The 12,110-nt window shown below is 42.7% G+C and overlaps 1 protein-coding gene across 1 annotated transcript in view; it reads right to left on the minus strand.

Annotated features, from left to right (window-relative positions):
- grk3 (G protein-coupled receptor kinase 3) overlaps positions 1-12,110 on the minus strand; it is a 280,800-nt gene that overhangs the window by 100,871 nt on the left and 167,819 nt on the right. The window contains exons 8-9 of the mRNA XM_072247961.1: positions 10,451-10,502; positions 630-721 (exon numbers count right to left, since the gene is read on the minus strand). Of these exons, the coding sequence (XP_072104062.1) occupies positions 630-721; positions 10,451-10,502 (144 nt within the window). The remainder of the gene's footprint in view (positions 1-629; positions 722-10,450; positions 10,503-12,110) is intronic.

The following is a 12,110-nucleotide window of genomic DNA, read 5'->3' on the forward strand; positions in this document are numbered from 1 at the left end:
AATTTATAGATCTTTATGTTTCTGCACTGTACTGCTTCTGCAAAACAAATAATTTCACCTCATACGGCAGGGATAATAAATCTCATTCTGAAACTGTGCTCATTATTACCTGAATACTGCTAGTTCTTAATCCTGACTGACTTTTCAAATGGAAAATATTGCACTGGAAGGGATGGTCATAATTTTTAAGTAATAACAATGGCACCATTTAGGTTTTTGTTCATGTTGAGGTGAATAGTTAGCACTAGGCTCTTGGGTATATCAGGTCCCTGACCGAATTATATTTTGGTTCCTCAAGCTATGAAGCTGCCAGAATGCGTTGATCACAATAGTTATGCATTATGTTTCAAAATCTAACAATTAAGTCTTCTTGTTATCCTAAATACTTTGATATTTATTTATTGAGCTACAGTAAGGATTAGGCCACTCTGGTCTTCAGAGCCGTGCTGACTAGCAATCCCCCAATTTAATCCTAGCCTAATCACAGAACAACATACAATGTTCAATTAACCTACCAACTGGTCTTTGGACTGTGGGAGGATACTGGAGCACCCAGAGGAAACCCAGAGAAAGACTTGAATTAAAGCAGAAGCTCTTGGAATTAAATACAAAAAAAAGAATAAAATTACATTTTTCCAGTATCAGCTTTCCTGCATCCATATACCTCTCCGAATCCTCCCCGTCCAATTATTCGATGTACACTGAAGTCATTCATAGTTAGCTGCAAAGCAAATGAAATATTATTAAACTTATGTACTGAATAACACAAACACACTGCTTGCCCACTCAACTGGAGAGGTCTCAGTAACAATTTTCATGGAGAAAATCTTTATAAAATTTAATGCAAAATTATGTATTGTTCATAAGTTCTTATGTGAATGCTTTTATTAATTCAAAAAGGGAGTATAGAAGAAGTAATTTAAAACAGTTGCTGCAGGAGTTGGTATAAAGGGAATTATTAAAACAGGAACTGATACAGAGCAGAACATAACTTCCTAAAAAGCAAAAAGATAATACTTGAAGAAGTGACTAGGGTCAGAAATTAGAACTACATATTGTTAAACAGAACTGCAAGTTCTTCACAAGAAGTGACGAAATACGTTTTAATGCACACATTTTATATCAACATAAGATGAAAAGGTCTATTCGATGTAAAAGAGAACAAATGAATTGTTTATTGGAGCAAAATGTCTTTGAACAATTTGCCACTGTTGCATATCTGCTGCAGCTGCCTTGGCGGGATCACCTTTTTTTAATCCACAAATATCTTACATATAATTCTCACCATATACATGCATCACTAATTGCAAATATCATTCCATGTAGCTGTGATTAGTGGCATCAAAATTATATAAAGCCAAAAATTTGGCAGATTCATTAACTCAATATAGGTGTGACCAGAATGTACACATATCATGTGAGTTTGCCAATCCATACACACACACACATTGAGAATGACCCTCAGTCTGTGCTGTATCTTTATGCACAAACCTACCACAAAATTTGCACTTAATGTCAGGAAGTCCAAGGTGCTTTATTAACATGCCTCCGGCCTTGCACCTGACCCATCACAACCATTACTGAGCAATTCAACATTTCCTCAGCAGCTACCTCACTGAATACGAATCAGAATCAGGTTCATTATCACAAGTTCAGCAGTGCAGTTCAGCATTTTTGAGAGGGGGGAGAAAACTGGTTCTGCTGATCACAGGAACAAATCTGCACTTATGTTGGACCTCAAAGCTCAAACTAAATTCATTATTAAAGTACATATATGTCACCACATACAATCCCGAGATTTATTTTCTTGCAGGCATACCTAAATCCATTATAGAATAATATCCAAAATGGTGGTGGCATCCGTTAGTCTCGTGAGACCATGGATCTGCGCCTGGAAAGTCTTGCTTCAGTCTGTGTTAGAGCAGCGTCTGTTGTGGCTGTAGAGGCCACACGGGACTGACAGTCTCGGCTGCAGCGACTGCACTTGAAGGTGCTGTCCTCCAGTGTTGTCTTGGTGCTGTTTTTCCGACGAGTGCGCTTTTCTTCAGCAGCAAGCCTCAGCTTCTCTTCTCCTCTTTTTAGACCTCTGCGTAGTTCCAGCCTCCAGTGAGAGCGATCGCTTGCGACATCCTCCCACCTCTCGACGTTCATTTTCAGTGACTTCATGTCTCTCTTGCAAATGTCTTTGAAACGAAGATGGGGCCGCCCTTGTGCTCTCTTGCCGGAGGCCGGTTCCCCGTACAGCAGGTCTTTCAGGATCCTCCCATCTGACATGCGGTGTACGTGGCCCAGCTAGTGGAGACGGCATTGTTGGAGCAGGGTGAAGAGGCGGGGTATCTGGGCGTGGGCCAGGACCTCATTGTTGGTGACTCAGTCAGTCCACGTGATGTCCAGGATGCATTTCAGGCTGCGAAGGTAGAAGGCGTTGAGACGCTGCTCTTGTCTGTACTGGAGGCTCCAGGTCTCGCTGCCATAAAGCAGTGTGCTGAGGACGCAGGCCCTGTAGACTGCAACTTTGGTGTGCGTCGTCAGCTTTCTGTTCTCCCAGACTCTCTTTGTCAGCCTGGCAAATGTTGAGGCTGCTCGTCCGATCCATCTGTTGATCTCGGGGTCTAGGCAGTGACTGTCCGTGATGGTGGAGCCAAGGTATGTAAACTCCTGAACTACCTCCAGCTCGTAGTTGTTGATGGTAATGGCAGCCGGGTGCTCAACGCCTTGGCCCAACACGTTATCCAAAATAGAATCAATGAAAGGCCACATAAGCTGGGCGCTCAACTGTTGTGCAACAAACTGTGCAAACACAAAACTAAAGAAATAATTAAAAAAATAATAATAATGAACAAATATACAATAAATTTCAAAAACATGGAAGAGGGGAAAGAGGGAGAAGAGGGGAGCAGCTGTGATAAGGGACTCAATCATCAGGGGAACAGACAGGAGATTCTGTGGACATGAATGGGACACCCAAATGGTATATTGCCTCCCAGGTGCCAGGGTCAGGTACACCTTGATCGCGTCCACAACATTTTGGAGAGGGATGGAGGGTAACCAGATGTCTTGATACATATTAGTACCAATGGCATAGGAAGGAAAAGCAAAGAGGTCCTGAAAAGAGAATTTAGAGAGCTTGGTAGCAAGCTGAGAAGCAGGGCCTCCCAGGTAGTAATTTCTGGATTGCTGCCTGTGCCATGAGCCAGTGAGGGTAGAAACAGGATGATTTGGCAAATTAATGCATAGCTGAGAAGTTGGTGCAGGGAGCAGGGCTTCAGGTTCTTGGATCTTGACTATTCAAAAGTGACAGGTTGCACGTGAACTCAAGGGGAACCAAAACTCTTGCAGGCTGGTTTGTTAGAGTTGTTGGGGAGGGTTTAAACTAATTTGGCAGGGGGATGGGAACGTGAGTAAAAGGACTCAGGATAGGGCAGATGGTAAAAAAGCAAAAATAGCATGTAGTCAGACTGTCAGAAAGGGCAGGCAGATGATAGGACAAAATTGCAGCCAGCACGGTGAGTATCAGTGGGGGCATTAGGGATGCAGAAGCACTCAAAGTGTTATATCTCAATGCAAGGAGTGTAAAAATTAAGGCCGATGATTTTGTTGCACTATTACAGATTGTCAGGTATGATACTGTGGCCGTCACTGAATCATGGCTGAAGGATGGTTGTACTTGGGAGCTGAATGTCCAAGGTTACATGTTGTATCGGAGGGATAGGAAGGTTGGCAGAAGGGGTGGCGTTGATTTGCTGATAAAAAATGGCATCAAATCAGAAGAAGGATGTGCTATAGGATCAGAAGATATTGAATCCTTGTGGGTTGAGTTAAGAAACTGCAAGGGTAAAAGGACCCTGATGGCATTTATATACAGGCCTCGCCACAGTAGCTGGGATGTGGGCAACAGATTACAACAGGAAATTGAAAGGGTGTGTCAAAAGGGCAATATTATGATAGTCATGGGAGATTTCAACATGCAGGTTGATTGGTAATATCAGGTTGGAAATGGATCTCAAGAGTGTGAGTTTGTTGAACACATACAAGATGGCTTTTTAAAGCAGTTTGTCGTTGAGCCTATGAGGGCATCAGCTATACTGGATTGGGTGTTAAGTAATGAACCGGATGTGATTAATGAGAAAGTAAAGTCTGATGTAGCAGTATTTCAGTGGAGTAAAGGAAATTACAGTGATATGAGAAAGGAGTTGGCCAAAGTAAATTTGAAGGAGATGCTAGCAGGAATGACAGCAGAGCAGCAATGGTGTGAGTTTCTAGGAAATATAAAGAAGGTACAGGATAGATGTATTCCAAAAACAGAGAAATACTGAAATGTCCAGATAGTACAACCGTGGCTGACAAGGGAAGTCAAAGTTAATGTAAAAGCAAATGAGAGAGCATAAAACAAAGCAGAAATTAGTGGGAAGACAGAGGACTGGGAAACTTTTAAAACCTTACAGAGAGCAAAGAATCATTAGGAGAGAAAAGACGAAATTTGAAAGCAAGCTAGCAGACAATATTAAAATGGATAATAAGAGCTTTTTCAAGTATGTAAAAAAAAGAGATGAGAGTGGATATAGGACCGCTAGAAAATGAGGCTGGAGAAATAATAACAGGGAACAAGGTGAAGGCAGATGAACTAAATTTGTATTTTGCATCAGTCTTCACCGTGGAAGACACCAGCAGTGTACCAGATGTTGAAGGCTTTGAGGGAAGAGAAGTGAGTGCAGTTACTATTACAAGGAAGAAGGTGCTGAAAAAGCTATAAGATATAAGGGTATCCAAAAGACACCTGGACCATATAAACTGTACCCTAGGGTTCTGAAAGAGGCAGCAGTAGGGATTGTGGAGGCATTAGTGATAATCTTTCAAGAATCATTAGATTCTGGCATGGTGCCAGAAGTCTGGAAAATTACAAATGTCACTCCACTCTCTAAAAAAAGGAGGAAGGCAGCAGAAAGGAAATTATAAACCAGTTAGCCTGACCTCAGTGGTTGGGAAGATGTTGGAGTCAATTGTTAAGGATGAGGTTATGGAGTACTTGGTGACACAGGACAAGATAGGACAAAGTCAGCATGGCTTCCTTTAGGGAAAATCTTGTCTGACAAATCTGTTGGAATTCTTTGAGGAGATTACACATAGGATAGATAAAGCGGATGCAGTGGATGTTGACTTTCAAAAGGCCTTTGACATGTGACTGTTTACCAAGTTAAGAGCCCATGACACTACAGGAAAGTTACTGGCATGGTTAGAGCACTGGCAGGAGTGTTTGGTAGGAGGCAGCAAGTGGGAATTTCTGGTTGGCTGCCAGTGACTAGTAGTGTTCCGCAGGGGTCAGCGTTGGGACCACTTCTTTTAATGCTGTATATCAATGATTTAGATGATGAAGTAGATGGCTTTGCTGCCAAGTTTGCAGATGATACAAAGGCTGGTAGAGGGGCAGATAATGTTGACGAAACAGGTAGGCTGCAGAAGGACTTAGACAGTTTAGGAGAATGGGCGAGAGAGTGGCAAATAGTCACGCACTTTGGTAGAAGAAATAAATGGAAGACTATTAACTTGTAGACTATTTTCTAAACGGAGAGAAATCCAAAAATCTGATTTGCAAAGGGACTTGGGAGTCCTTGTGCAGAACACCCTAAAGGTTAACTTGCAGGTAAAGTTAGTGTGGAGGAAGGCAAATGCAATGTTAGCATTAATTTCAGGAGGTCTAGAATACACAAGCAGGGATGTGATGCTGAGGCTTTGTAACTCACTGTTGAGGCCTCACCTTGAGTATTGTGAACAGTTTTGGGCTCCTCATCTAAGAAAAGATATGCTGGCATTGGAGAGGGTTCAGAGGAGCTTCACAAGGATTATTCTGGGAACAGAAGGGTTATTATATGAGGAACATTTGATAGCTCTGGATCTGTACTTGCTGGAATTTAGAAGGATGAGGAGGGATCTCACTGAAACCTTTTGAATGTTTAAAGGCCTAGACAGAGTAGATGTGAAAAGGATGTTTCCCATGGTGGGGGAGTCTAGGACAGGAGGGCACAACCTCAGAATAGAGGGGCATCCATTTAAAACAGAGATGCAGAGAAATTTCTTTAGTCAGAGGGTGGTGAATATGTGGAATTTATTACCACAGGCAGCTGTGAAGGCAGAGCTTGGTAGATTCATGACTGGATACAGCATCAAAGGTTACGGGTAGAAGGCTGAGGGGGGGAGAAAAGGATCAGCCATGATTGACTGGTGAAGCAGGCTTGATGGGCCAAGTGGCCTAATTCTGCTCCTATGTCTTATGGACATGGAGATGAAGAGTCCTTGAAAATGTGTCATTGGGGTCTGGGAACATTTCAGTGATGGGGCAAGTGAAGAAGTGAAGTCATCCCCTTTGGTTCAAGAGCCTAATGGTAATAACTGTTCCTGAACCTGGTGGTGTGAGCCTTGAGGTTCCTCTATATTCGTCCAGATGACAGCAGCGAGAAGAGAACATGTCCTGTATCGTGGGGTCCCTGACGATGGATGCTGCTTTCCTGCAACAATGTTCTGTGTAGATGTGCTCAGTGGTGAGGACGGTTTTACCTGTGATGGACAGGGCAGTATCCACTTTTCGTAGGATTTTCCATTCAAAGGCATTAGTGTTTCCATACTAGGCTGTGATGCAGCCATTCAGTATACTATCCACTACACATCTATAGAAATTTGTTGAAGTTTTAGATATCATGCCAAATCTTCGTAAACTTCTAAGGAAGTAGAGGTGCTGTTGTACTTTCTTTGTAATTGCATTTACATGCTGGGCCCAGGACAAGTCTTCTGAAACGATAGCACTGAGGAATTTAAAACTGCTGACCCTCTCCACCTCTGATCCTCTGATGAGGACTGACTGATGGATCTCTGGTTTCCTCCTCCTAAAGTTAATAATCAGCTGCTTGGTCTTGCTGTCATTGAGTAAAAGCATGTTGTTGTGGCACCATTCAGTCAGATTTTCAGTCTTCCTCCCTATATATTGATTTGTCACCAATTTACTAATATTATCTTCTCCGTGGATTGTCACCTTGTCGTGGTGGAGAAGCTTGTGTAGTCCTGTGATCCCGAGAGCAATGCCGTCTGGAGCTATGCTCCTGGTAGGGTCACCCATGGCAGTAAGGTCGAGGGTGAGGTCCCTGACAAAGAACAATCCAACCAAGACCTCAACGGTGGAACAGGCGGACGAAGTTACTTCGAACTCAATGGCTGTGAAGGTGGATGAAGGCGGATGAAGGCTGCAACAAATCCATCAGCTCCAATCATCGTGGTTTCCATGCCATTGGAATCAGTTGGTTGATTTGTGAAGTATCGTGTGCTTCTTGGAGTGTAACATCAAATACACGTTAAACAAATACACACACAGGAGTCTTCACTCTGTGGGCCACTTCAGAATGAAGACCATCATCCTCGACCTCGAGGGATAGCCATGACAATGACAACGACTAATATTATGGAAGCTCGTTATATGCATACAGTGAAAAGCTACTTTTGCATCAAATCAAATCAGTGAAGATTATGCTGAGCAGCTCATTAAGAGTCGCTACATTTCCTGTCATCTGGTATGCCCACAACTCACTCACCCGAACCGTAAATCTTGGAACATGGGAGGAAACTGGAGCACCAGGAGAAAAGTCACACGGTCACTCGGAGAACCTACAAACTCCTACAGGCACCGGCAGGAATTGAACCACGATCAATGACTGCTGGTGCTGTAAAGTAATGCATTAACTACCACACTACCGTGCCACCCTGACATCCCTCAAATCATGTCTTTGAACCTTTGCAAAAACTTCTGGCAGAAAGAAAACCGTTCGGTCAAAGAATGCAGTGCCAGTCTCCTGCTAAGTAAGAACAGGGATGTGCTGGGAGGGGTGGGGGGAAAAACAGTAACTGGAGCAAAAGGAAAGGTAATAACCAAGTAATGGATCATCCAGAAGAGGATATTGCAGAAAATTCCACTGTTACTATTAAAGTCCAGGTCCACAGTCATAACATGACTGTGAATACCAGCCCTATGAGCAATAATAGATCATGTAGCAATTAATTGTCTCACTTCTCCATTAAAAATCACAAACAATCCAAATGCAATTAGCTAGTTATTCATCTCTTCAGTAGGTTCCTCCTGCTACGGGTGTGGTAAAAGAACTGGAGTTATTAGATCACTGAAAAAGCCTCCAAATACCCTGGCCTTCTCACAGCAAGGGCTACTGTGAAAGTAGATGATGATTCAGTGTCTTGTGTTTGGTTAAGAGGATCATGAGGGAGATGTAACAGGATCACTGAATTTTATTTTTAAAAAAGGTGTGTAATTACACAGAAATTATTATAAGTTGTTTTTTCATTGGACCAATTTGTGGTTTAAACGGCACCTTTGGGCTAAACTGCAATATACATCCATAATTCTTATAAGGATTGTGAAGATACTTTCCAACCTTGAAGTGGCACAACAGACATGTTGTGCAGAAAAAAAAGACCAAGTGCATGGTGATGGCAAAAGTCAACAAAAGGAAGAATTCAATTCTGAACAACACACACAAAATGCTGGGGGAGCTCAGCAGGCCAGCCAGCATCTGTGGAAAAGAACACCATTAAAATTTCGAGCCAAAACCCTTTAACTGGACTGGAGAAAAACAGATGAGAAGTTAGAGTAAGAAGGTGAGGGGGTAGGAAGAAATACAAGGTAGTAGGTGATAGGCAAAACCAGGTGGGAGAGGGGTGAAGGAAAGAAGTGGGAAGTTGATTGGTGAAAGAGACAAAGGACTGGAGAAGGGGGAATCTGATAGGAGAGGACAGAAGACCATGGAAGAAAGTAGAGGGGGAAGAACACGAGAGGGAGGTGATGGGTGGGCAAGGAGATAAGGAGAGAGAAGGAAATGGGAATGGTGGCGGGGGGGGGGAACATTACTAGAAGTTCAAGAGATCGATATTCATGCCATCAGGTTGGAGGCTATCTAGATGGAATATAAGATGTTGCCTGAGTGTGGCCTCATTGCGCCAGTAGGGGAGGCCATGGACTGACACGTCAGAATGGGCGGCCACTGGGAGAACCCACTTTTTCTGCGGACGGAGGAGCAAAGGTGCTCAGCGAAACAGTCTCCCAATCTACGTCAGGTCTCACCGATATACAGGATGCCACACCAGGAGTACTGGAGACAGTAGATGATCCCAACAGACTCACAGGTGAAGTATCGACTCACCTGGAAGGACTGTTTGGGACCCTGAATGGTAGTGTGGGAGGTGGTGTAGGGGCAGGTGTAGCACTTGGTCTGCTTGCAAGGATAACTGCCAAGAGGGAGATCAGTTCGGAAAAACAAATGGACAAGAGAGTTTTGTAGGGAGTGATCCCTGCGGAAAGCAGGAAGTGTGTGTGTGGGGGGGGGGAGGGTTCTGGGAAAGATGTGCTTGGTGGTGGCATCCCATTGGAGATGGTGGAAGTTGCAGAGAATTATGTGTTGGACGTGGAGGCTCGTGGGTTGGTTAAATTCCGGATGTGTCTTCTGAAAGATGTGGATTCTACATTAGAATCTATAAGCAGGGATTCCCAATATGGGGTCCATGGACCCCTCGGTTAATGGTAGGGGTCCATGGCATGAATAAAGGTTGGGAATACCTGTTCTGCATTACCTTTCAAGCAGGATTTGTAACATCATGCATTGTTTTCTATGAGTTGTACTGCATGGAACTGCACTTACCCAGCAGACTTAAAATTCTCACTCATCACACTGTCTAATGACTAGGGTGCCTTTCCTTCTTGGTGCATATTTATATTAATAAGTAGAACTGGCTTCAAATTATAATGGGATATGGTAACCAAACGAATCCTTTTCAGTAACATCTGCCCCAAGTTAAACTGACAATTCCTGCTGATAATTACAGAGCCCATTGATCCGAACACTGAGAGGAGAAAATAAACTGCACCCTATTGTGCCACCTTGGTGAAACAAGAATCACAGGCAGCAAAAAATACAGACCACCAGTTCCAGGTTTAAAAGGAAAACTGAACAGTTTTAGGACTCGTGCCCACTTTAAGGCCACAGCAAGCTTTGCAAAAAGAGCAGATGGTTGAAAATACTTAAAATTGGTTACAAACAATAAACCTTGGAAATCAAGATATTTTTTTAATCAACACAGATGGCTTCCCAGTAAGTAAGATGAAACAAATAACTTCCATCTTTACAGCACCATATTCCATTACATCACTACTTTGGTGTGTCATCATTTTTGCAAAAAAGGCAAACACCTTTATCACTTTGCACTAAGCATTGGTCACGATTTCTTGTTTTTCATATGGAGGCCTTCAATGTCCAAATGAGTAAGTCGATGGAGCTTCAGATAATACAAAAACAGTACATTACATATATTACCAGACAGTAAAATAACACTACAAGTTGTGAATACTGGTGTGAAAGACAACTCATACTGTAAATACCTTCATAGTAACTAATGTACTTACATGGATATTTAGTTCTACGTTCTTCCACTGGCAGAAACGAGTGAATCTGTCACTGAAAAAGAAATCAAAAGTGAGAAATCTGTGTATCAAAAGAAAGAAAAAACTCAGATACTCAGACAACAAATTCATGAAGAATAGGTAGACTTGGAAGTCAAGGGTAATCAAGCAAGATTTGTTCTAAATTTCTAGATTTATTTATTCCTCTTGAAGTTATTGGTTTACATCCTAAATCCTTCCACTATGGATGTGCTAGGTAATTCATTTTCCAGATTTGTACGCCTAACTTATGATACAGTGTGTCATGGTTGTTTTCCTGCTTCTGTTGCAGTGCAAGTGGTTGCCATGATTACAGTAACTTAAGAGCATTGCAATGTGCTACATTAGACCAATAATCTGTCAAACAACAGATGACTGGGCTAGCTGAGATATTAATGCGGAGGAGTGGCAGTGAGCCAGTGGCAAACGAACTTGCTATCCTCTGTTATGAAGATGACATTCATTCTCTCATCCCAGACATCCACCAGTGCCCTGGCTATTTCCATCGACTTAGAATGCTGCAGTTGCCATGAAAACATACATCCTAAGCCAAACGAAGAGCAGCTTAAGATCATCCTCCAGGATCACACTCAACTGTCCTTCACCAGCCTGGTTGCAGTCACTGAGCGGATCCAATGGACAGAAAAATGGAAGACAGATACTATGGAAACGCACCAGACGGATTAACTAGCATACATACTACATTTTGCATGGTGTGAGCTATAAGATTAGTTTTGTTTATATTATATCATAAAGCTAGAGTTGTATAGCAAAGAAAGAACCCTTGACCCAACTCAGCCACATCGATGGAGAAGTCTATCCACATTAATTCGACCCTAATCCCTCCATTCTTTTCAATCCATGTATCTACCCCAAATCTGTTCTGAAGAACAGTCTCAGCCAGAAACATCGTTTGTTTGCAAACAACAGGAATTCTGCAGATGCTGGAAATTCAAGCAACACACATCAAAGTTGCTGGTGAACACAGCAGGCCAGGCAGCATCTCTAGGAAGAGGTGCAGTCGACGTTTCAGGCCGAGACCCTTCGTCAGGACTAACTGAAGGAAGAGTGAGTAAGGGATTTAAAAGTTGGAGGGGGAGGGGGAGATCCAAAATGATAGGAGAAGACTTGTTATTCATTCCATAGATGCTGCCTGACCTGCTGAGTTCCTCCAGCATTTCGTGTGTGTTGCTTTGGATTTCCAGCATCTGCAGAATCTTGTTTTTATGATTTACTGTTCTAAATGCTGTTTAAGCACTATGATCGTATCTGCCTCTACCACCACCTCTTACGGCTTGTTCTATATATTCAGTGCACTCTGTAAAAAACTTTCTCTACAGATCTCCTTTAAATATTTCCCCTCTCATCTTCAAACTACATTCTCTGTCCTTGGAAAAAGATTATGACTCTCTACACTCTCTATGCTCCTCATAATTATATGAACCTCTGTAAGGTCACCCTCCAGCCTCCTGGTGCTCCAGTGAGGTCAATCCCAGCCTATCCATTCTCTCCTTATAACTAAAGCCCTCCATTACAGGCAACATTCTGGCGAATCTCTTCTGTGCTCTCTCAAGCACAACCACATCTATGGTGTGGTGAACGGAGCAGCAAGCAAAATTCCAAG

The sequence above is a fragment of the Mobula birostris genome, chromosome 31 (genome assembly GCF_030028105.1).
Source record: "Mobula birostris isolate sMobBir1 chromosome 31, sMobBir1.hap1, whole genome shotgun sequence".
In the NCBI taxonomy this organism is placed as follows: Eukaryota; Metazoa; Chordata; class Chondrichthyes; order Myliobatiformes; family Myliobatidae; genus Mobula; species Mobula birostris.